Below are 26,338 nucleotides of genomic sequence, written 5' to 3' on the forward strand. Positions count from 1 at the left end.
TTTACGCTGCAAACAAAAACATCTACAGTTTGTTTATTGTTAAACGAATTGAAGCGTTTTGCTCTTAACGCAATTGTTGGTTTCAGTTTATTGACGCGACGCTGAATAAACTGCGAACGGGTGGGATAGAGCTTTTTCTTCAAATTTCAGCTGCTCGTTGATTAACATGGTTCCAGCGCGAACCCGAACCTTGCTCTTCTGACGAAATTGTTCATCCCGAAAGAGCAACACGGCGAACGCTGGACGGAGCATATGTGAAAGTTCGCCCGTCCACTGCCCCGGCCGGAATTCCAAGGTTGAGATCATTGAATAAACATACCCGGCCGGATGCGACATTCGTAGTCGAATGCAAAGTTGGTCACCCCCCGTCTCTGTTGGTTCATTTCCATACGGTTGGATTTGAGGTGATTTTTCTCTGTTTTTTCATGCGCAAAGGTGTGTGTTGCGGTCGCTCGTTAGCCGTGCGATTTGTTCTTGAGTGGTTTGAGGTGCCCTCCTCCTTCCCAAAGCAATCCTTATCCAAAAGGGGTCGATGACCAGACACTCTGTGGTGACACACATTTCCAGGGGTGTGATTTGAGAATGATGGTAATAAAATGATTAAAATATATCATTACCCAGCACACTACCAAGCGGCTTGAGGGAATGAGCATCGGAAACCGATCGACATAAATTTTGCGCTCTGGTGGCAGTTGCGGTAAAGCGGAAGGTTTGCTCATGCTTGCCCAAGCCGCAACCGTTTCGACCACGTGCGTAATGGCGCCTCCCCGTCCGTGGCAAATGCAACGGCATATTTGGTGCCGACCGTGTGGAGTGCAAGCAGCGGGAAGAAAGTGAAAAGCTGTAGCTGTGGCGCAAATATGCGTGGAATGCTTTTTCCACCTGATTCGCCAGACGCACGCAGACGGGGAGCTAAGATCTCTCGTCGACGGTGGTCAGCAACCTGTTCCGCCGATCGTTTTTTTTTCTTTCTTCTCTCTCTCTCTCTCGAGAGCACCCCTTCAGGGGCTTCTTGTCTGTGCACTTGCTAGGCGGGGAGGTTCGTGTGTGAGCAGTAGTTTCTTGCTGTTTGATTTCTTTCTTTTGTTTTGTTTTTTGCATCTAGCTGAGCATGCTCAATGTGTGTTCGGTTCGGGTCGATTGAAGCGTATCGAAATGTTTGCTCCGTTTGCGGAACAGTGCATGACTTACTATTTAATTATTTTTTTTAAGTCCATTTTACATTCACGATCATGTAGCATCGTTGATCTGTGAATCGGTGGATTATTTTAGGAAAAAATAATTTAAAAATCATGAAAGCTTTTGCGAATGTTTGATTACATTATAAAGTGACTGTTCATTAGTGACTGTTTCAATATGCCAAGTTAGTGTAAAATAATCCGTTTTCATTCAGCTCACCCTTGAATTGATATTATTTTTCGGTGTCTGCTCATTGAAAAATTAGCAAAATTGGTGAAATTAGCAAAGAGTATTTTTGATTCGTTTTCATTGAGCTCATCCTTGAAATGGTATGTATTTATTCCGATCATGCATGCCCTACTTCAAAGGATTTAAAAAACACACATCCACCATTTCACAATTACGATTACGTTCATAATTTTTCGCCAGTGCAAAAACTGCGCAGGTGCCATTTGATGAACAATAATTGGAATAATATGCTTACTGCAGAAACGTTTTGCAGCCAGCTCACAACAACACGGCTCCAAGTATTACGCATCAACCCAAAACCCTACCCTCACCCTTACCAGACGTCGTTGGGTTGAAATATTTTGTCATAATTTTGAATTGCTTCTGTGCAAAGCGACTGTGAGCTGCATTTAATAGCCTGCACATTTGGCGGTAATCTTCGGCAATTGCTATTGGTCAAGCGTGAATATTGATCGTCGGTCCGAAAAAGTTGCTACAAGACCAACAGGGTAAACAGTGTAGAATATGTGGACCTAGTATTTGGAGTGTACTTAACTATTGGGTCACACTGTCAGGGTCGGAAAAACATACAAATCGGTACAGTAGGACAGCACACAGATAATGTGCGTTTATGTTGCTGTAATTTACTTGCCTGCCTCGCTACGAACGTCTTCACGGTGGGTCAGTAGTCCAGTAGTGGCTTGCTGCATTTCCTTTCCCACACAGATCACTTGCAGCGACAAATGCAAGCGCACAGCAAGGCTTATGCAACTCAACTTATCACTAAACTCTTGCAAAGGCGAATGGAAAATGAGTTATTTTCTCTACACTTGTACATTGTTTTACCCCTGGTGGCTGTGTCGGACTGCACGGTACCGGAATGCGGCAATTTAACCTCCCTATTATGTGACAATGTTTGGGCGGTATTCTCACGCCACAATGTGGTTATTGCAAAACAAACGCTGTAAAACAAACGTTACAACGCTAGCAGGTTAAATGATTGTAAGCAAAACAGTAAAATAAATACGCTTTACTATGTCAAATTCCCTGAAGAGGAATAGCGAAATACATAACGAAACAGTAGCAATGGCACACTTTCATTTGACGACTACTCCAGTTTTGCACTTTCTAAATAGGGCAAATCAAATTCATTTCAATTACACACGATCACTAGCGTAAATACCGATCATGCGAAAGGCGAGCAGACCCAGTGCAGCGAACAGCACCAGCACGGCATCCTCACCTCACCTAATTAATTGCGGTAACGCGTGATGCGCTATTGCTGCTTGCCACCAAGGGATGCACTTGCAACGGATATGGCATTGCATAGTTTTACCATAAAGTGTATCCCGTACTTCATCGATGGACTGTACTGCAATGTAGCGATCACCAGTGCATGAGACCCCACTCTCCGTCGTTGGTACGTGCAAGATCAAATGTGCAAATCACACCATCATTCGATCATGATATCGGCCCGAAAATAGTGATGATTGGTTGGCCGTAGTTCAGAACCATTTCTCCCGGCCAGGTAATGCAAAACAGGCATGTAAATAAATCGACTCACATATCTGTCAGCAAGATAAAGAGCGGGAAAGTATTTCAATATGCATGAGCAAATTAACGTACAAATTGCTTTCCCTATTTTAGCGATGCTCGCCTCCACCTGATTGGAAACTCCCGCACCGGGTGGAATGCTGTGCTGTGTGTCAGTATTTTGCACAAAATGAACATTAAGGAAAGTAGATTTGCAAACGTTTTGCAGGAAAAATCTGGAATCTCACCGTCTGTAGCTCTATAAATTTTATCAAAAAAAGCGAATATTTTATTCCTATTTCGGCTGTTCCCGGCCTTGCTCGGGAGCGTCTCCGGTGACCTTGTTTTTGAGACCGATGAAATTTGTCGCTGTTTTGGGTGTCTTGTTTGTGTTAAAGGCCTTTTTTCTTCTTCCTTTTTTAAGGGTTTTGGTAGGAGACAGGATTTTTGGGGACATACATTTTCTCCACTCCGTGTCACGGGGCAACGAATGAAAGCCACACGTTCACAGCCGCGCTAACCCAAATACCGATCGCATCGACGATACGGTCAACCGGACGGAAGTTGAAAGTGATAATGAGTTTGTTGCCTAAAGAATATACGTGGGCAAATGTGTGTGTGTGTTTTTGTGTGTGTTTTTTTGTACGAGCAGGTAGGAAAGTGATAGTTTCCACTAATCCGCGGCCATGGCTACAGTACGTAACATGCGAAATAGTTGAAGTCAAAACAATAAATTAAGTCACAGCTCATTCGCCGATAATTAGGGTAATTTATGCAAAACAAATGTGCTCCCAGCATTTCTCTCATATGTTTGTCCTAAATTTCAGAAAGTGTGGAGTTTACACTTTAAACCTCTTCTGGTGGAGATGCTTCAATTGCTTTCATTAATCTAGCTGTATTTTTCATCGTACCTTAGATGACAGAGCATGGGAATGAGAGAGAAGATAGAGAGAGATAGAGATCGAGAGAGATAGAGATCGAGAGAGAGAGAGAGAGAGAGAGAGAGAGAGAGAGAGAGACAGAGAAATAGAGAGAAAAACGTATTTTAACGAATCTTCCAACGTGGATTAAATACAGTGTTGATATTAATAGCAAACTGTCACGCGTGAATGAAACCGGAAAACGAACCTCTGAGCGTGGTGGTGTTGATCCGATTCCACTCCCACTGGAAACGTCCGTTACAAATAGCACCAAACGCGACACTAACAAATGATCGCCCTTCCCGATCCGGGCGATGATCATGGAAAAATGGAAATGGCTTTCAACGGCGCTACGGCGGTCAGCTTCCATCATCACACCTCACATCGTCATCGGGTGGCCGGCGTAATGACAAAATTAGCGTCAACCTTGCACCGTACCAGTGTCAATTATGGCCCCGGGGACCGGATGTAGCCACGGTTTGGTCCCTGGACAACCCTAAACACCTTCGCGCTGTCGACCCACGGCCCCACTGGACGTGAAAGGAATCTCGCACGGAGAAATTCAATGAAAAATTGCTTCTAATTCGTTTTCCTTCGCCCTGTAGGAGGACCATTGACGGGCTTTGCTTGAAAACGGTGGCTGGAACAACTCGGAGGTGAAGAATTATGTAAAGCGTACGCAAGGTGCGTCGGATAAAGAGCAAAGCAGAAATTAAAATTAATTAATCTTCTGCAATGGCAGCACTGACAATCAAGTGGCACGGTGCGTGCTGTGGCGATTGGACTAGCGTACGTGCGGGCTGACTATTACCGGTCTACAGCGGAAGTTTGCCCGGCGGAACAAACTCATATTTACCAACAAAAAATAGGAAAAAGCAAAAAAACACGTAAAATAGTGAAACCGTCCGAGAAGATTCCACGGCACAGAATCATCGCCAAACTATATGGCTGGCGAGCGAGCGGCAGGAGGTGGCAGAAAAAACAACTCATCATAATAATTAAATCCATTAGCACCGAGCGAGACGGTCGGACGATTAAAGAAAATTGTGCATATTACACTTGTCTAATTCGTGCAGTGCGGCGGCCTTCAGCGGGTGCGCGTTCGATTCGAGCCTTCAATTGGATTGTTTTTCAAACCTTCAACACGTGCTCTTGACGATCGTGCGGCCGAGCATCATCCGTGACAGAAAAACCAAACCACTCAGTCACTTTCCATTTCGCGGGGAGTATGCTTTTTTCCTCTCTCGTATTTTACACCATCTGCTTCAGCATAGAAGATCATTTTCGTTGCTATCATGTCTGGTTGCAGCGTGTACGGGTTTTGGGGTTTGGAAGCGCTTTCGCTAAATTTTAAAAGGCTGTTCTTCTTCGGGCGCGAACGCTTTACTGAGTTCATGATATTACCCCCTCAAATCGTTTGGTATTCCCGCGTGCTTAAGCCGCTGGCATTCCGGGAGGCTGCTTTTGATCAACGCCCCAACAACGATCCTCGACTGCGGTAGATCCTAATAAAACGAATGCCGTAGTAGACGCTTGCCGCTTACTGCGTGGGCTTTCGGTGGATCGTAAACGGAAGACGCTTCCATTTCGGAGCGAAAACGAACAAAAAAAAGTAGCATTTTATGACACCAACTTGACCGGGAGGCGATAAACCGACTACGTAGCTGAAACGCAAGGAAATAAGGGAAAAGTTCAAAGCTGAGATGTAATCTCTTTCTCCTGCTAATTGAGCTTTGGAATGTGTGGGAAATTAATTGCCGAACGGAAACGAAGAGAATGTTTGTGTATGTAAAAACCTCTGCCCACTGGCAGCCATGGGTCATATTGTTCTTTGTGTTTGATTTAATTAGCCGTACCAAAAGGAAGCATTAACCGCACTCTAATTGTAGCATCAACGTTTTTGTTTTGTTAAACACATTTTCTAATTAATATTCAGTATCCCTAATAAGAGCATAATTTTTAAACGAATACATTTAGCTCGTGTTTAATGAGGCAACTGTTACAACTATTACATCATTTGTTGTGTTTAATTCGATAAAAATGGTGAATATGACTATGTAGTAGTTCTTTTCCTTCCGACCAAATCTCCTTGTAAGGGAAAAGAAACAAAAATATCCATTATAATTACCAACCGTTCCACCCACAGTGAACAAACGAAATGTTGTAGTGGCGCAAAATGCAGGTGAAACCCGCACGAGCGAGTCTTGCTCTTGAAACGGTCTGAAAAGCATTCGAGCTAAAGCTATGCTCAGCCCGTGCCGCACATCTTAACCGCCATCGCTGCCGACGGTTTAGTACATAGGCCGCGTCTGCTGCTTCATTTAGTGCGTAATCAAGCGCTAGACACCTTTTTTGTACCTCATCCTAAGTACTGTACGAGAAGATGCTAGTATTTCAATGTGAACAATGTGTGCTTCTGCAGCAGACGATTGTAATGGAAAAAGGGTAGATAGTAAATCAAAACTGGAGATGTGCAAACCTTCCCATCGTAAGGTGAAACAAACCATGTTTAGTTAGTCGCGGCAACTCGGTGCTACGACGGTTTCGATAAGCTAATTAGTTTTCTTATCTGTAAATACGATTTGCAACGACGAAGAAATGTTCGCTAATTCTGAAACCGGATTGTTTGAAGCTTGCACGATCGTGATAATCAATTATTAATCTAAAATTCCATGTTATTCATATTCATATATTTGCACATATGTGATACGATCATGCAGTGGTTCGATATTATATCTATCGCAGGCAAAAATTCGATCGTTTTCGAATTGCATGATCTTGCGTGACTGAGGAAAAGTGAAAACTTGGGCTCTTCAATTGACACTAAACAGGAACGAATAAGGTTGGCGTTGTAACTTGACAGTGGGGGGTGTTAATTTTTAATTACGATCACGATCGTTCCACCTTCGAGCGAATTCAATGATCATTCGCCGTAGAGTTGGCATTCGGTTTCGTTGGAAAATTTGCAGCATTCCCTTCATAAACATTCACGATACCTTCGAATCCCCCATGTAAATGTTTCACTAATCATAAACGCGTATGTATGATTCTTGTAACCTTTCTGCCTAACAACCTAGTTCTGTAAAGCGATTTCTCTTTCTTCGTTCTTTTCCAACTGGAAGGACTTGCATCGCATCTTACCGTAAATGTGTGTGTGCGTACGTAATTATGTTGTGTTTTTGCAAGTAAATAATTGCCCTAAAACCGTTACTTAAACGAGCCAAATTGTGACCCTCGGTTGTGAAATTTCACTGCCTTTTCTACAGTTATGGAACAATCGATCGGACCAACGTGTTAGCGTCCCACCGATTGACCACCTCATGGGCGTAGGTTACCCGGCAATTACCAGGTTCTGCGCGGTTTGCCTCATTTTTTTTATTTGTTTTGGGCCTGTTTTCCACTCATCATCTCGAGACAGCTTCATTTGCCATTACAAGTGGAACCATCTCATACCGCGACCTGCCTGTCCTCTCTGCCGTGCGATTGGTGGTGGCAATTACGACTTCATTTACCAGCCAGCCAGTCGTATCTGCAGCGAGTATTCAACCATGGACGCACGCGAATTCTACATCCACCTTGGGATTAAAGACCCCAACAACGGTTCCATTAGTGCGCACTCATCAATGCCGATAGCAATCGCGTGGGGTCTCGCGATGTCCCTTCTTGTGAAAGAGGCCTTTGGAGAGGCCGTGCGCCAAACGGATAACAACCAGGCCGTGGCAAACTGCGCATCGATCGCCTGTTTGCAATGCTCCCCGATGGTTCTTCACCCGAGGGAGAGGGGTGGATTAGGGGAAAAGAAAAAGCATCCTCCTTGGATGCACTTTCCGAACGGCACCTCTGAAGCGCATCTCACGTGTGTCGTCGTTATCGAAGATGAGTGTGCTTTCGTGTGCAGATTTACCGTTTCCCTTGGGCCGTGCGCGCTCCTACCAAAGGCCGCTCGCTGCAAGCGGTAAGCATCATCACGAATATCTTTCTTTGTGTGTACATATGGCGATGAGTTTAATTTATTCAGCTTCGGCGCTTCACCCCGTACCCCGGCACGCTTCTCATTCAAATCAATCGATTCGCCCCACCGCCGCCCTCCCGGTTCGCTATCACGCGGACCGTATTCGCGTATCCGCATCAGCCGGGTGGGGGTAGAACAGCAGCAGCAGCCCAGGAAAGTCGCTTCTTTACGAGTCGCATGAATCGTGCACTGATCACCGCTTCTGTTTTCGAAGATGCGAAATATGGCAGTGGCGATGATATAGGCTTTGGTATAAGCGGATTTTAGAGAGAAATTTCCTATTGCAAATGCAGAGACCGGCCTAGCCCGCTAGACAGGCTCGATGTCGGCGGAAGGAATGCATACAACAAGCAGAAGAAGAAAGTAACAACGGCGTGAAAAAAACGGCAGGAATTTACAAAATGGCAAACGAACGAACGAACGAACGGATCGTCGGGCGGATGAGTTGGATGGTTGATTTGGCGTTGGGTTTTGGGTTTCACTTTAAGGCTGGGAACATCGATCGCTTGGTTTGTGCTTTCGCTCGACGAAATGCATGCGCATCGCGTTTTTAGCGTGTGTTTGTGCGCGATTTGCGATGTGCTGTATGTTCTCCACATTCACCTGATTGAACAGCGACGATCGAAGCTGCAGCCAAACGGAAGGCCCGGGTTTGATCACTGGCCAGCCAAGCCTGGGATGAAAATCGGTTTTCCCCTTGCTAAAGGAAGAGCAAGCAGCATTGATACGGGAGGTAAGAGCATCCCGCTGGCGCAATGCTTGCCCTTCTTCCACGAGTGCCGCTAGCCAATCGGAAACCATTGGGTGGAAACAATGCACCAACAGCGGTGCAGTATGCGTTGCGATTCGGAAAGCGTGATCGCCGGGATGCCATTGCCAGGCGTGCAAAGACGGGGTTGCAAGTTTCGTTGGCAAAAATTTCACCAGCTTAAACGAGGGGGGAGAGGGGCCTTAGTAGCAGCAATTTAAACCTGTATTTTCGCGGTAAATCACTGGTGGTAGATCGCTGACTGGAGAATGTGATGAATATGCTGGCCGCCGGCTGTTGACTGAAATTAATTAGACAGCGTACCGTCGCGAAAGTGACATTAGCCGGGGGGAAATATTGACATTCTACTGCCGGGAACAGAAAAATAGTGCTATCTATGGCCAGAAGAAAGCTGCTGAATTGGAATTGATGATTGTCTTGGGGTTTGCGTTTTCCCTAAATTAATGTGTACATTTAAGTTAAAGAGTTTGAGTTTGACAGTAAGTCGAAGCAAAAAGGTGTCCATTCTTCTAACGAAGGTTTCACCTCTTTGAACGACGCTTTGACGAATCATCGAAATCATTCTTATTTTATGTAGGTTTTTTTTCTTCTTTCAAATCACTTTGTAATTATTATCTCGTAGAGCAGAATTATGATGCTGGTATACAAATTATAAATTATGTGATTAAGTTTTGATATCAAGACATTCACAAAATGTGATGTTTAAAATTTCTATTAAATCGATCGGTTACAAAACGCTTTGTCGTTATGACAATTGTAGTATAAGATCTTTAAGTCTTGTTTTTTTTTGTGCTTCAGCATGGTCCAATGATATGATGTTCGGCTGAGATGATCAGCAAATTATCTGTACGCTTGACGAGATACTGTTATTTTAAACCCAAGCCGAACATTTACTTTTATCAAACAATTGTCTCTTGCATAATCATTAATAATCATCAGCCAACAGTAATTGATCAACCAAATATTGTATATTTTCAACGTTGGCAACTATTCTGCTTGACCACACAACTATAACGGATGCGTTGTTGAAGTGAAGATGGTCACCAATCGCCAGAAAGTCACACCAAACAGTGGAAGAAAAGTAAAAGTTTCCCCTTGGTATTTCCGTCACTTCCACAACAACACAACACTCGCAGCATCTTGATGCGACATCGAGCACCAGTGACGATCGTGATCGTCGTGAGATGGATGAGCAGCTTATGTAAGTCCGAACAATTATTCGAACGCACTTGTTTGCCGGCTTTCTTCGCTGTCCTCTTGACGGCAGCGCTGTGCCATTTTGGGATGCTGTTTCCGTTGGGAGTCAACTTAAGGTGCGAACTCACGCCGGAAACTGAGCTATTGCGTGGCCTGCGCTCTGTGGCACTGTTACGACGCTTTCTCCCTCTCCCTCTCTATCCCTGTTTCTAACCATACCATTGGTTGTATTTGACCGTGCTGGCACCATTATTTTCCCACCGCCGCGCCACAAACACTGGGCTTTATGATTGATTTAATCGCAATTTAATTTTTACAACGATCGTTTAATGGCCTGCACTGAGCTGTGCGAGCTGCCCAGAGGGCAGTCATTAGTAGGGAGAAAAATCAACACACTGCAGGTCGTTGCAGAAAAGGGCGACCGTAGGATGGTATGATTGACACAACCCATTATGGTACACTCCCATCGCTGGCTCTAATAACATTTAACCATACAACATTCCACATGTGCAAAACGCAGCACGAATCACAAATATTTGTCGAACAAATTGGTGGTCTGATTGTAGTTTCCAACGATGCATCGCGTTCAACTCGCTGTTTGTAATCCATTTCAAAACAACCAACACATATTTTAATGAGCATTAATAATTAATATTTCTTTCAACAGCTCGCTCTCAATGTTTACTTCTGTTGCACGTCCGCTTCTAAATTAAATTCCATTTCAGCAGACATTACCACTGCCCCGAGCACTATTTTCTCTTCACAATCGGCGTTTTGAGTGAAGCTGAAATCACTCATCTGTGACACACCCTAGCTGTAAATCTTCCACCAGCTTATCACGCATTGGCAATAACGCGAATAACTGTGAACAGATCCATTTACTTTTTAAAGCACACCTTCGCGCAACCGTATGCGATTGCGGTGCCATAAAACTGAACCACAACAAATGGTTCGTTCAATAAATGAAAAAAGCCAAACCATCAAGCGTTTACATCCGTCGCTGATTCTGTTCGTATCGTGACCTGCCCCCCTGCCTGAAAAATATTGGTGTGATAATGTTTGTGGCGGTAAAAATAAGACGCCTCTTGGACTGGGGCGGTGTCTGAAAGTCGATCGATGCAGTGGGTTTCGGTAAATTCCAGCAAAGAAATCCATTTTCCTTCGACACGGTGCTTGACTACGATGATGTGTTTATCTTGCGATGATTGGCAAGGCGCCACCACCCGTTCTGGTCCGGTGCGGTTTTGCACACGTGTATCTTTCACAGGCGGATCGATTAATTGATGAGCACAAAACCGTGTTGCTCCATCGGAATGGTGTTCGTTTTCGCTCTTGTGCTGCTACCGTTACCGATCACTTACTCGGACTGTTGAGCATCATCAGTTCGCGACCAGTGCAAGGAAAGGACGGTGTTTGAAGGCATCATTCCCATACTGGTAGATCATGTTTGAGCGTAACACAATAATATCACACTAAATTAACGTTAGCAAAACCAACGTTCAGCTCCAGAATTGAGTAGATCTGGATGCACGATGTTCTCGTTTGCCTGTTTACGATTCAAAGCATGGAAACTTTTTTTTCCTGTTCACGATATGCAAACCCTCCAGAAAAGAGGATGTGGTGTATCGATCGTTTTGCCTTAGATCGTGTTCGATCGGCAAAATTGCGCAAAGTGGAAGACACGATGCAGCATGTTGGTTAAGATGGGCAGCACAATTGAAGCAAGGCGACTTATTGCGACATAATGTCAATTGTTCATGGTGCAATAACGTTGATGTTGTGTAAATTGGACTGCACACACACACAGTCATTACATTGTTACACACGTATGTTTTCGGCACAATTTCTTGCATATTATTCCGCTTTCCGCTTTTACAACTACATCCATTAAACAGCCAGAACTACATCCATAAGTTTGGCACAAAAGTGCTTGTTTCCATAGTGCAGATCACGTCCAAACCGAGCACTAACCGACTCCGGAAAGACATGTGTCCGTCCGAACGCAAACCAAACAGGTTCAGTTTTGGAGAAATTTCGCCGCGTGCGAAATGTTTTACACCCGAAAAGGAATGTGTACGCTGAAGTAGGACAAGCAGGAAGCGAAATATTAAAGAAAAAAACAACGCCGCTGACACTCGTTGAAAATGAAAATGATAAACGAATGAATGTTTCATGTGCAGTTGCGTCTGCCCGAGCCGGGAATTCGATGGCTTGACGACATTGGTCCTCGACCGTTGTCATCGGGCCCCGTGTTGCATCGGCTCACGAGTGGCAAACCTGCTGAGGGCAGGGCGGGCGCGCGCGCCAAAGGGAATAAAGCTGCCGTAATATTTCACTTTCTTCCAAACACCTTTCTCTTGGAGTAGAGAGGAACTACAGCAGACGGTCTTCTTGATGACATTCCGACCAACCCAGCTCCCCCTCCCCCCCCCCCCCCCCCCCCCGGCCGACCTTATGATTTCGAGGCACATCTTCATGACACGCGCTCCGCCGGTCCTTCCTTCCGATCATATGAGCGATAGGGCCCACGCTACATCGCGAAGCGTTTCGTTGCGGTTTGCGGTTCCTTTTTCTTCTTGTTACCTTTCGCTGCTTGTGTCTCGTTGAAGGTGAAGTACACACGAGCAGGAAACACTACATTGCTAAACATCCAGCCACGCCGTGTGTGCCTTCAGTAGGTCACGAATGCGACGACAAAGACGACATTAGTGATCGTTACTTGCGTCGTGGAAAGAACTTCCTACTGCTCCCGCGTACTGTAAGCTAACGCATATTCACGAACGTGCATAAGCCTTTACACACGTACGTAGAGGCGCGTGTCAAAAGGAGAAGATCGTTGATCATCACCATCATCGCACCCCGGACCTCTGTTCATCACTTCCCAGTCAGTGGGACGCTGGAGCCGATGCGAATCGCGACGATGCTTCGCTCACTTGCTGATTCCCCATGAGTTCAATGAACGCACACTAGCGTCTTCACTTTCAGTGGTTGGTGTGACTGGCATAGTGTTACGAGGTGAGCACTGTTTGCAGACTCAACAATGATGTTTATAACTGCGGCTACAAATATTAGGTCTGTTGCGAATGGATCAACTTGTTGCTTCTCTTTTCGACGGTTTAACCCCTCAGTCACCTGCCTGGCTGATGCTAAGCAGAAGAGGTTTTTTGATAGGAGATATCACTAAGTAGATTTGAGGTTTTTAATGTTATGATCAGTTACAAAAAATGCACAATACTACATAAAATTCATAGCAGAATCATTTAAACAAGACAAACAACCTGGAATATTCCCACTCTAACTCCCGCCAGGTGCTTCACAACCGGCTCCACTGCGCATTGGCAGGTTGTAGATTAAAATTGCAAATTTCCCAAACCATCGGAACCGGAGAACGATTTCACTGACTATTTTGGTGCACGAGTGCAGCTTTTAAATGTCGTAAGATCCCCTTGGATGAAGTAAACAGTGCCCGCTCAAACGGTGCACGCCAAACGTGATCCCCAGTGCGGCCGATCACGGAAGATCGCGATCATCCCGCAGCTCACCTAAACTAGCTTCTTCGCTTCTCCTTCGCGCAGTAGCGTCAGTGGAATTGCAAAGTGAAAGAGAAAATTCGAAACGACCAAGAAAGACCTTAAAGGTCAAAGGAAGCAAAAACGAACCCGGGTCGGACTGCTGTCAATGTCGCGTAAGTTCGACCGGATCGTGTAACTTCCTGTGTGTATCGGCTAGGGTTGGCTTTTTGGGGCGTTCGATTTGATTGTTTTTTTTTTTTTGGTTTTACTGTGCCTTTACGGTCGGTGCTGCCAAGTGCTTGGCAAAAAGACCTAGTCCAAGAGAGCGCGGGTCCACTTGCGTTGGAATCCGGTCGTGGCCTTTCGGGCAAGATTCGGTGAAGCAAAAACTTTAGGGCCTTCGACACAAGCAAACTGCCGTTTTCTTTCACTCTATCTTTCTGTTTCTTCGGGCGTAGCCTTTTTTCGGGCGGGGGGAGCTCACGTTTCGGGACAACGCAGGCCGGACTAGGGCTGCGTAGCCTTTCCTGTCCGGTTTTGGCACATCGCCCCGTGCCGTCTTCTGCACGAGATGTCCGCGGAAGAAAGATGGCTGCGTTGTCACAGACCGGTTTCGTTGGGGCTGTGAAACGCTTTCCTATCTTTCACCCCTGGTGGTGCGCTCTCTTGCATGCGCACACCTTTTCTCGACGTCACTCTCCCTGTTTCTCACACTTTATCAATATTGTCTGTTGCTGCTATTATTGTGCTCGGTGCGGATCAAGTGTGGCAGAATCGGAGAAAGTGAGAGCTGACTTGGAGTCGTCAGTTTTTTGTTGTTGCTGCTGCTGTTGTTGCTGCTGTCGTATTTCGTGCTACTCACCGGTCGGAATGGTGGCGGCTGCTGTCCAAATCCTTGCGACAGCACACCTGTTATCAGCCCGAAACTGAACAGCAACGCTGGCAGTTTCATTTTGATTCCGTGTTTCTTCACTACGCACACTACCAAATTGCAAGCCGTGTAGTGGCCAATCCTTTGCACCGTTCACTGAGCTTTCACGATTATCCTGAGGTTACCGATACCTCTACCTAGGAAAGTCGAACCTCAACCCTAGACCACTGCTGCTAGCACACTGTACACTGCTATTGGCGCCAATTGGAACGGTTGCACAATTTTAACGAACACACGGTCACACACGGCACCCTTGCACAAACGCCACAAGAACAACCTGCGGGCAGCTTGGACAGGATGGTCACGACACAGAGCGAGCTGCGTTAGAAAGAATCCATGCAAGCGATTCACACCGAGGAGCAAGACTCCGAAACCCAACGTCCTGTGCGGTGGACGATCAACGTTGAAATGCAAGCTATCTTAACGCCACCATAGATCGGTAGGCTCCGACCGAGACGAATTTCCTTGCACTCTGAATGCCGCTGAACGCACGAAGCCACGTTCCCACCAGCTCCGACGGAATCGATTCGCACGGGTTTCGCTAGACTCGGCTCGTCGAATGGTGGGGCTCGTCAGCGCACCGTCTTGAAGAGTGTTCGGCTTTTCGCTCCACCGCAAAGTGCACTTTCTCAGCGGCCCATCCATCTAGCCAACCATCCATCCGATTCGACCCACCCGAACCGGGATGGGATCTTTCTCTTTCCCTTTCAACCATGCGTTCCGAAGCGGCTAAGACTGAGCGCCCGATCTCATCTGCGTAAGAAAGTTCGCAGCGGGGAGATCGTTTTCGTTTTCATTCACAACAAATCCCACATCGCTGTGATGAGGCACAGTGTCGGTTGTTTGTTTGTACACTTAGTATCAATCGCGAGCACACACGATAAAATGCGTCTCATGCAAATGTTGCAGGTTACTTCAATAATAACTTCAGCAGTGTGACCTTTAAACTGTTTGAAATAATACAACAGCGGATTTAGCTCGTGAGGCTTACTTAAGTTGCGTTGTATGTGTCTTATTCTAAACACTCAAGGTATCACACAGTGCTAAACATTCAAAACTAATGTATAAATTATATAAACCATTATGCGGCTGTTTTAACTACATTACTAGAACATACAAAGAAACTAATGTTACGGTTCTTACCCTTTTTGGACTTTTCTGGCATCAATACAGATTCTTGAATTTGAAGAATTTGAGAAGAAAATCTCCAAAAATCCATACCCAGTTTTTGGCCCCTTCAATGATCTGGATCTCTGTATTCATAGATATCTGTATTCGATAAAGAAAAGATTCCTCCACGCTCCAATTCAAGATAGTATATGAATAATTCGTTAGGATGAATGAAACTTCTCTTGACATTCATCAAGCACAGCATCATTATTGCTATTGTTATTGGGGCGTAAACTCAAATAGTTAAATTGACAGGATAGGAAGAAAATAGAGCAACTACATGCTTTGTTGTCTTTATGAAAATCGTATCAAATTATCGTATACAAATTTTCTACGAATTACAGTAATTTATTATAAAATACCTATTATTTTTGGATATTGGATCCAAAATTCGTAAATAATCCAAAATTTTATAAAAAATTAAAATGGAATTTCTACAGCACTTGAAAGGCTTCGAGATAAAAAAAAGTTTAATTGATTGGTATCGTTTAATACAAGTTACTTGTTATGTGCTTGTTGACAATTGTAAAACTCATCTGAATGCACAAAGCCAACGAAATTGTAGGATTTATTGTATCCGAATGTGTGAATGTTTAGTGATAACGAACCAATATCCAACAATCAACAGAAATGATTGAATCAGGAAAACATTAGATTCAATCACAAAAGAAACAGCTTGTTACAGTAAAAGGTATTTTGTGAACGGTACACCAAATCCGTCTTATCCAAACAATAAAACATATGATCTGAACCTATAATATACTACCGATCCAATTAGTTTCATTAGTAACCTTAATTATCATCCCATCAATATGAATGAAATTCAAAATAAAAAGCAAAAGTCTAAAACTGAAACTATCCAGAAAACAAATTTGCTATGTCTATTATCAAACTTTTAAAATCTGTTTACTGAATAAGTGCTCTTGCTTTTTTTACTTTCCATTTGCGATTTTGGTTTTAATTTCCCTAGCTATTATTTGACATCTTTCTCCCAAATACAATGCCTTCACTTTTTCACTTTTTTGTAAGCATGAAGATGTTGCTTTAACACTTTTAAATATGATTTAAACGTTTCTTTTTCTTGAGCTAAGGCGATCTTTGTTGACGTGGTGTTCAATGTTGTTGAATAATTCAAACTCTTCTTGCAAATCCTCTGTTACTAGCATCTTATGCAATGGCTTGTCAATCTGCAACAGAAAGGTTCGGTGCTATCGTTCAGTTGGAATGGTATCTGTGTACAAACGATGGATTAGAAAAGTTGTAAAATCCAAGCTAACGATCATGTGAAACTAAACACCGGTAACAGTAATCAGCTAGTGTTGATTGGGTTTAGCCTTCCAGAAGCAGCTGTCTTCCTAGAAAGTGTGCGATTGTGAACTTTGCTCTCTGCGTTCATGATTTTTCTAGCTAATTTTACTGAAATTGTATAGATTAGGGCTAATTTTGGATTTAGAGTTAGTATCTAAGTATTAAGTGTACAATTGTATAACCCTTGAGGCAAATAATTTTCAATTAATAAATGAAATAAAAATAATAAATACCGATAAAAACAGGATACTTAAAACGATAAAGGTTCAAACATAGCTCACAGCAAGTAACAGGAGGACATTTTAAAAACTCGTACTTACCACATAAAAACCTCCAAAATATCCTTAATGGTATGAATATATCAATGTCGATCAAACGAGCAATTAAATAATAATAAAATTTGGATTTAAACAACAACAAAAAATAATCTAAATTGTGAATTATATTTTGAATGTATGTTTCCTCAATCGCAAGTTTCCTCAATTTACTTCATCTTCTACATATTTGGCCCTATATTCATTGTTGGTCGAGGTCAGTGGTCGTCAAACTTGCCAGAAGAAATAGCCAAATATCATAAAAATTTAGCTATCGTCTTTTATAAATCATCGCATTGCATATTGAACAACACAAACAAAGCTAGAATATTTATCTTCTCCATGAATATGATTCTTTACACATAAAAAATATTTACAATATAATTAAAAACAGTTTGCTTTTAATCAATTTATTTTGAGCTACCGACAAGAAACTTATTGACATATCCTTAATTAGAATATTTTTCGCGATCGCGACCACTTACCATTATTTTCGGTTCAATAGGATTAAGCAGGTCATTTAGCTATACGTACTTTGTCATGCAAATGCGCCCGCTTCACGTTTCCTATGATTTTAAAATTGATTCCCTTCCTCTTTGATTCTATACGCCCTTTCTCGTTACCTTCACGATATGCCTCTTAACATTATCTCTTCTCGACGTTCATTTTTTGCCCAGAATGATACCTGCTTAAGAGAGAATAAATTTCATTAAATCGTCGCCAATGCCATAGCGTCGCTGTTATCCGGTTTCCTTCTTTCCTAGAACATATATATAAAAAAATCTTATAAACAAATCAACCCCTCCGAATTACTAAGCCAGATTAATGTGTAAACACATTATAATGGTAGAATTGAGGCTACTTGACTGATAGGCACAAATATTACTCATAATACCATTGACAACAACCCCTGAGCCTTCTTCCCTAAAACAGTGAAACAAGAGAACGCATACTCACATCCATGCAATGTCTGAGAATATTATCAGCATTGTATTGTATTTCTAGAGCACATGCGTCATTGTCGATCAAGTAGGACGGTGATATACTAAATGATTCAATATGAAATATAAGAAGAAGTGCCATCGCTAGAATAACCAGATCATTACTAGTGCCACGAACGGTTAGTTCACACTCAAAAATATATACAAAATTTAAATAGGAGCATTTACATTTTAGCATACGTTCAGCTACACATAATTAAATGGCGAATATATTGTCATTTATTTATCTCCCGCTTCTACTGGCATTTCTTTTCGATTCCGCAAGTATGGTTATTGTTTTTTCATTTAAAGTTAATCTTAACCAATGTATAGATTGGTCATTTCTTTTAAATACACATTTTTAAAGCGTCCTTCATAAACAGTTACTATGCTATCGACTGCATCTCATGCAATGTTCTAATATTTAATTTACAGGCTCAATTAATTGTGACAAAAAAAGAGACAATGTGCAATATACCATCAAACAACATTTGTTCTGCAACGGATATGATCCAAAGATACGACCGGCTAAAAGTGAATTTGACTCAATTAATATAACTACGTATGCGTTTTTTCATGGTTTTGATATTGTATGTATAATTGCATCTAATTTTAATACTTTAATATTGTGATAATTTATTTATTATTTGTTTTTTTTTTTTAATTCAAGAGTGAATACAGAAGCATCATGAATTTCCAAATAATTTATTACATGGTAAGTCATTTTCTATCAAAAGCAATTGGAAAGCGATTGTTGTAAAAAAAATCATAATTTTGTATAAAAAAAAGCTTTGGTCAGATACCTCCCTAGCCTGGAACGCATCGGACTGGTCCAACATTACTACACTGAATACCAACTTCGATGAAATTTGGACCCCTCAGTTTGAAAACATTAACTCGTAAGTATTCCGAAACGTTAATTAGGCTCGTAGCGTACTGTTTACCGGATTAGCACCGCTAAGGGCGCTAGATCTTGAAGACATTATGCTACGAGCGATTAAAAAATGGGTTTCCCCTGTAATAAGACCGAACGGTAAAAACATCATTCAAGGCGCATCTAGAGTTATAGTGTTTCCATAGTTTTGTAGTTGCTTCCCATAGTATTTTTGTGTGTTTCCATTATTTTTTAGGTGTTTTCCAGATTTTTTTTGGTGAAATTGTATTGATTTTCAATGGGACGATAACAATAAATCGTGGGAACAAACCAAAAATCTATGAGATACGATGAATAAATCGTGAGCCTAAAAAATTATGGGAGCTTACCAATAAATCCTGGAAAACGCAGTATGTCAAAAAGGACTTAATAATTATAACATTTAATTTCAAGAAATATTATTACAAATAATTAGCTCTACGATTACCAGATTTTGTACATTAGTAGTACATTCTCTGCGAGTGAGAAGTTTTTCAACAACTGTCAAATGTTACATTTCCATCAAATATTATCCGTTCCACATGATTTTCAACACGCCACAAGCTGTACTACACTTGACAGTTTTTTAGCTTTTGAGCGTCCAAAATTTGTGTATTACATACTCATTTGTTTTAAAAATGTAAGGATGATGTAAACTTTATGAAACCTTGTAAATTGATTTTTAGTTGGATGTTCGGTAGTTAGCTGACTGTTCAATTTATATGGACTTTTCAATGTGACTTTTCAAGTCACTTCATTCTTTCGTGGTTTTCATGTAGAAGAACTGAACATTATTGTGATGTAAATAGAAAATGTTGGGCCGGTCTCGTTTTACAGTCGTCAACTCGTACGATATAACAACACGCCCGCCATGAATACCCCCGAATAGACCGTACCCATACGTAGGACTATCAAGATCATGATCGTTAAATATTGAGCATTTCTTTGATTTTGATTATCGCCCAGTTGCCGAGTGTTTCTAGCGCGGTTTGCTGGATCTATTTGCTCATGAAGGCGAGAGTTTCCCCTGCCAATTGCTGCCATTTGTAATAATTTCATACGACTACATATGTGGTGATCATGTTGTATATTTGATGGCAATAAAACTAAACTGTGGTACTTGATATTGTGCAATGGTGCACATAAATGTGCTTCTTGAGATGCATGTGAGTGAGTTAATTTATTTATCAATCGCTAATCAGCCCTTTTCAATAAATTCTTTGAATACAACCGAACAGCTCTGGAGACGCCTGTGTATGTATGTTTTCAAAGTGCGCCGAGGTAGCACGCTACGGCTAATTCACCATTCAACGTATACCTTTTTTCATAATATATTCTAGAGATTATGAAGGACAACCATCTGTATCCTGTTTGAACCCGGACTGTTTGCTACACGAAGATGGAGGTATTTCTTGTTCGCCAGTGTGCAGAATCTCTGCTAAATGCTCGTCCGACTACTCACGCTGGCCGTTCAACACACTAGTTTGTCGAATGTGGTTCACAAATCGAGATAAAGAACTCGTAGATGAAGTTAACTTTTTATCTATCATAACATACTTGCAGTCAGCTCATCAATCTCCTATAGCTAAGTGGTGCGTTACAAGTGTTTCATCCAATAAAACACAGTTAAGCATTCCTGGAGCAACTAGCCGCACAGTTGAGGAGTTGGAATTCAACTTGGAACACAGTCCCCACCTCACAGTTGCAATAATCTATCTTCCTGCTTTTGGTAATATTCCAACTTTCTTACCATTTTTCATTTTACTTCATACATGTTTTGTATCTTTCTTTACATAGTTCTCAGCATGTTGAATATTTTTGTCTGTCTGTTGGATTCCCGCGTCAAAGAGAAGATTGTCATCCCCTTAATTTGTATGGTATTCCATTTCCAACTACTCCAACAAATGAGTAACCCTACCCCTGAAATTCCTGGAGTAGGTGAGATATAGAAATATGCAAAAGTTTTGTGTAAAAATGTTGCTAAAAGTATGTTTTTAGTATTGTTTATTATTGCTTCGATGGTACTGACGTTCCTGTTATTTGTGATCACGTTGATCAACCGCTGGTTGTACGATCTGCAATCAACTCCACCAAACATTGTCATACGATCGATGAGAGCTATCTTATCCAACCGTCTGATGAATTGGATTCTTAAAGTAGACTATCTAAGCGTCGGGCAAAAGGTAATGATTACAACTATGTACTTGAAACCATTTAAAACCGTGCAATTCTTTCAGACATGTACTATTATTAACAACGATGAAAGACTGGCCCTGGACTGGGAAATGTTTGTGAAACTAGTTGATCGTTTTATTTTAGCTGCGTATGTTATAATTTATCAACTACTTTTCTGGATATACATTCCATTACAACACACACATAATCGATATCATGAACGTGGTACGCGAGTATGCGGTAATTGAAATATGTGCTCAATAAATAAAAAATTAAAATAAAGTATTTATGAAGCACAAAATCTACAGTATTATTTAATTATGTAATTAAAGAAAACCATTCTTAAGGGGGTTAAGATACACTTCATACATTCAAGATTTGCTAACCCATTGCTATCAAGGGCATAGACCCATTGCTACCAACTGTTGAGATCCATAAGATTTCGAGACCACACGAAATGTGGGATATATCACACACTGATTCATCCGGTGGTAAGATATGGACATGATTCTGGATTATCTGGATGGATGTAAACGCTCTGGGAGTGTTTGAGCGACGCATCTTCCGGACTATCTTTGACGGTTTGTCCGGGCATGGAGTGTGGAGAAGGAGAAGAATGAAACACGAACTTGCTGAGGTGTACGGCGAATCGAACATCTTGATCGTGGTGATCGTGGACCCTCAGCTCCAGATGAAGCAAGACCTGTTGGAGATAGGGTGTCTACATGAATGGGAAGCTGCAGCCAGGGACCGAACATCCTGGAAAATTATTGTTGACAGGGCCATGTCATGACTACATACTCTGTTGTGAGTAGTGATGGGCAAAACGGATCCAAAGCCAGACAATTTTGGAGACACCTCCGCACCAAACGGCTCCGCATCAACAGCTCCGGATCCGGTTATGACACAGTGTACCAAAACAATTCCTTTCCAAAAAAGTTTCAAATGGGAAACTCCAAAATGGGAAAATGCACAAAGTATTTTATTTAAGGGGTGGTCCCGTGATACAATCGTCAACTTGAACGACTTAACAACATGCTCGTCGAGGATTCAAGTCTAGAATGGGTCGCCCTTCCGTAGCAAGGACTGACTATCCGGCTGCGCCTAATGAAGTCTCGTAAGCCTATAAAAAAGGCCAGCATGTCCGCGTAGGATGTTTACGCCAAACAGAAGAAGAAATTGAGTTCTAATAAAAGTAGTCAGACTCGATTTAATATTTCGGCCTGTAGTATGCGGATCCGTTCTGACACTAAAATATACTATCGGTCGAATCACGACCTTTCATTTGAGATGTCGGACGTTCAAATTGGCCGGTAAATAGCCGAGTAAATCCACTCTAAACGAATTAATCAAATAGTTCGATTAGTTTGAAATTGTTAACAAACTATGGAGTTGCATATCATGATAACGGTCGGGACGAAATTGTATAAGTGCGTAACTCGGGGAAAAACTGTAACCGTATGAATATTCCAAAGCTCATCAAACAAGTAATGAAATAATAATAATTTTATGATTTAAACAACATTAACATATTTTATCAAATTGTGTATTATATTTTCAAAACATAAAAATCTAACCTGATTCAAGATTTTCCTCAATCGCAAATTGTATTTATTCTTCATATTTTGCACTACACCCATAGTTTTGATGCCAGTTGTTTGCATCAATGCCAGATTTGATTGATAGATAGATTTGAAGTTTAGTTATTGATTTTTACGAAGCACCGCATTGCGAAATGAAAATGATAGATGAAATAATCTGTAATTTTGTGTAAATATTGCAATATCTTTAAACCATTTTTGGTCTCTTCAAAAAAAAATTAAATAATAAACATGTTGCTATTCACTTTTAGATATCCGAATACTTACTATTCGTATTCAAACTTCACAATACAGGGTTTTCGATGATATTATTAACATGTTCAGCATGTTGTTGATTCGTCGGCTCCGGAATCAGAATTGTTTCCGGAATCGGAATCGGCTCCGGAATCAGAATCGTCTCCGGAATCGGAATCGACCTGGGAATCGCAATTTACTCCGGTAGGAGTTAGGTCCGGAATGAGAATTAGTTGTTGAATTGAAATAAGAAGTGTGGGAAGCGAAATAAGTCCGGGAATCTCCATGTGAATAGATCATTTAAAAGTAAATTTTGATTCTTATATTGCAATATATTGCAATATATTGCAGTGATAAAGTGGCTGTGGTAAAGTGGCATGCTGCCCAGCTCCGATGGAAAATGATGGTGCTTTTTTATTTCATACCTGTTCTACGGAGAAAAAAAAATCCGCATAATTGAAAAATGTCCCATCAATATTTTAAAGTAATATGCTTTTAAGGAGTAAACTATGTTACTTTAAGATTCTGAATAAATAAAATCTTAATCGGAAAGGTACATCCACAAATATTGCAAAAAAATACAAGGATGTGCTATTTAAATTTGGCGTCACATAGAAATTTGTCATGACACCCATTTCGACTTTCCTAAGCATTCAAAATTTCTTCCCTTCAATCCTCCTTGGTTCTATACGTCTCTTCTCGTTACGTCCACCAAAGACTTTGTTATCTATTCTCAACGTTCAACTTTTTCCAAGAATGATACCTGCTTAAGACGATCAATTTCATTCAATTGTCGCCATAACCTCGTCACCTGATATCCAGTTTATATCTTCTCTAGAACTTAGGTATACAAAAATTCATAAACAAATTAACTCCTACGAATTTCTAAGATAGATTAATTTGTGCCATGGTAATAGTGGTAGAATTGAGGCTACTTGACTGATAGGCACAAACATCAATTCATTGTGCAACATATGGCCCTGAGTTTTCTTCCCTGATGAAACAAGAGAACGCATACTCACTTTCCTGCAATGTCTGAGAATATTATCAGCATTGTATTGTATTTCTAGAGCACTTACGTCATTGCTGATCAAGTAGTGCGGCGGTACATTGAACATTTCTATAGGAAATATAAGTAGATCTGCCATTTGCAGGACGACCAGATTATTACTAGTGCTACGAATGGTTAGTTCACACTCAAGAATACTTACAAAGTTTGAATACGAGCATTTACATTTTAGCATTCGTCCAGCAACACATAATTAAATGGCGAATATCTTGTCATTTATTTATCTCCCGCTTCTAGTGGCATTTCTTTTCGATTCCGCAAGTATGGTTATTGGTTTTTTCATTTAAAGTTAATCTTAAACAATGTATAGATCGGTCATTTCTTTTAAATAAATATTTATAAAGCTTCCTTCATAAACCTTCAAATATTTAATTTACAGGCTCAATTAATTGTGACAAAAAAAGAGACAATGTACAATATACCATCAAACAACATTTGTTCTGCAACGGATATGATCCAAAGATACGACCGGCTAAAAGTGAATTTGACTCAATTAATATAACTACGTATGCGGTTTTATATAGTTTCGATATTGTATGTATAACTTTATTTTATTCAAATCATTACTGTATTTTTAATTGATTATTTTAATTTATCTTTTTTTTTTGTTGAAAGAGTGAATACAGAAGCGTCATGAGTTTTCAAGTAAATTATTACATGGTAAGACATTTTTACCATCTAAAGCAATTGGAAGGCGATTATTGCAAAAACAAAACATTTTTCCATATTTTTTTGGGTTCAAAACAAAGCGTTGGCAAGATTCCTCCTTAGCCTGGAACGCATCGGACTGGTCCAACATTACTACACTAAATATCAACAACGATGAAATTTGGTCCCCTCAGTTTGAAAATATTAACTCGTAAGTATTCAGAAGGGTAAATGAACCATTCAACACATTTTTTTTTCAAACTTTATATCACAATACATTCCAGAGACTATGAAGGACAACCATCTGTATCCTGTTTGAACCCGGACTGTTTGTTACGCGTAAATGGATATGTGTCTTGTTCGCCAGTTTGCAGAATTTCTGCTAAATGCTCGTCCGACTACTCACGCTGGCCGTTCAACACACTAGTTTGTCGAATGTGGTTCACAAATCGAGATAAAGAACTCGTAGATGAAGTTAACTTTTTACCTGTCATTACATATTTGCCGTCAAATCGTCATTTACCTACAACTAAGTGGTGCGTTACAAGTATTTCATCCAATAAAACACAGTTAAGCATTCCTGGAGCAACCAGCCGCACAGTTGAGGAGTTGGAATTCAACTTGGAACACAGTCCCCACCTCACAATTGCAATAATCTATCTTCCTGCTTTTGGTAATATTCCATCTTTTTAAACCTTTTTTTATTTAATTTCATACATGTTTTGTATCTTTCTTTACATAGCTCTCAGCTTGTTGAATATTTTTGTCTGTCTGTTGGATTCCCGCGTCAAAGAGAAGATTGTCATCCCCTTAATTTGTATGATATTCCATTTCCAACTACTACAACAAATGAGTAACCCTACCCCTGAAATTCCTGGAGTAGGTAAGATACACAAATATGCAAACGTTTTATGTAAAAAGGTTGCTAAAAATATGTTTTAGTGTTGTTTATAATTGCTTCGATGATACTGACGTTCCTGTTATTTGTGAGCACTTTGATCAACCGCTGGTTGCACGGTCTGCAATCAACTCCGCCAAACATTGTCATACGATCGATGAGAGCTATCTTATCCAACCGTCTGATGAATTGGATTCTTAAAGTAGACTATCTAAGCGTCGGGCAAAAGGTAATGATTACAACTAACTATTTGAAACCATTTAAAACCGTAAACATTCTTTCAGACATGTACTATTATTAACAACGATGAAAGACTGACCCTGGACTGGGTAATGTTTGTGAAACTAGTTGATCGTTTTATTTTAGCTGCGTATGTTATAATTTATCTACTACTTTTCTGGATATACATTCCATTACAACACACTCACAATCGATATGCTGAGTCTGGTGGGAGAGTGTGCGCTAATTGAATCATTGTGGATAATAAATAAAGTACAACAATAAACGCTGTACTTTAAAAAGATGAAATATACTGTTTTTTTAACTCGATCATCCTAGAGCAGGAGTCTCCAAACTACGGCCCGCGGGCTGCATGCGGCCCTCAAGAGCTTATAATGCGGCCCACGATGACTTTGCCAGAGTTAATATAAATATTACGTTATTATGACTTATTCAAATAAAAATATATTTTTTGCTTTTCTTAGACAAAAATCGAGCTTTAGTAACACGAAACTGTATTAGTATCGT

At 41.1% G+C, this 26,338-nt stretch overlaps 2 protein-coding genes across 7 annotated transcripts in view; one reads left to right on the forward strand and one right to left on the reverse strand.

The window, feature by feature from the left end:
* The window catches only part of LOC120958580 (daf-12-interacting protein 1), a 29,646-nt gene extending 14,780 nt beyond the window's left edge, over positions 1-14,866 (reverse strand). For 2 of the 3 annotated variants that reach the window (XM_040381483.2, XM_040381481.2), the window contains exon 1: positions 14,213-14,866. In XM_040381483.2, coding sequence (XP_040237417.2) covers positions 14,213-14,302 — 90 coding nt within the window. In that variant the 5' untranslated portion in view covers positions 14,303-14,866. The remainder of the gene's footprint in view (positions 1-14,212) is intronic. The other variant, XM_040381484.2, reaches the window with a different exon arrangement.
* A 3,327-nt stretch (positions 14,867-18,193) lies between these two features.
* Positions 18,194-26,119, forward strand: LOC120958067 (acetylcholine receptor-like protein cup-4). 4 transcript variants are annotated; one of them, XM_049609520.1, is made up of 8 exons: positions 18,194-18,338; positions 18,489-18,643; positions 18,724-18,768; positions 18,843-18,952; positions 20,307-20,695; positions 20,764-20,904; positions 20,965-21,149; positions 25,876-26,119. In XM_049609520.1, exons 1-8 carry the CDS (start codon positions 18,275-18,277, stop codon positions 26,059-26,061), a joined length of 1,275 nt encoding a protein of 424 aa, XP_049465477.1. In that variant the 5' UTR covers positions 18,194-18,274; the 3' UTR covers positions 26,062-26,119. The 4 variants fall into 4 exon arrangements, with proteins under 4 accessions (XP_049465477.1, XP_040236555.2, XP_040236086.2 ...); XM_040380621.2 differs by lacking the exon at positions 25,876-26,119 and adding an exon at positions 21,204-21,390; XM_040380152.2 differs by lacking the exons at positions 18,194-18,338; positions 18,489-18,643; positions 18,724-18,768; ... (2 more) ...; positions 20,764-20,904; positions 20,965-21,149 and adding exons at positions 23,877-24,306; positions 24,425-24,579; positions 24,661-24,705; ... (2 more) ...; positions 25,436-25,576; positions 25,636-25,820.
* The last annotated feature ends 219 nt before the right edge of the window (positions 26,120-26,338 follow it).

Source organism: Anopheles coluzzii, chromosome 3 (genome assembly GCF_943734685.1).
Source record: "Anopheles coluzzii chromosome 3, AcolN3, whole genome shotgun sequence".
Taxonomy (NCBI): Eukaryota; Metazoa; Arthropoda; class Insecta; order Diptera; family Culicidae; genus Anopheles; species Anopheles coluzzii.

What these genes read in the sequence shown, in the direction of transcription:
- LOC120958067 (XM_049609520.1), top strand. Translation starts at nt 18,275, where the DNA reads ATGGCGAATATATTGTCATTTATTTATCTCCCGCTTCTACTGGCATTT. An exon ending in ATTTCTTTTCGATTCCGCAA is followed by an intron (nt 18,339 to 18,488) that starts GTATGGTTATTG and finishes TTTAATTTACAG; the next exon opens with GCTCAATTAATTGTGACAAA. An exon ending in TCCAAATAATTTATTACATG is followed by an intron (nt 18,769 to 18,842) that starts GTAAGTCATTTT and finishes TATAAAAAAAAG; the next exon opens with CTTTGGTCAGATACCTCCCT.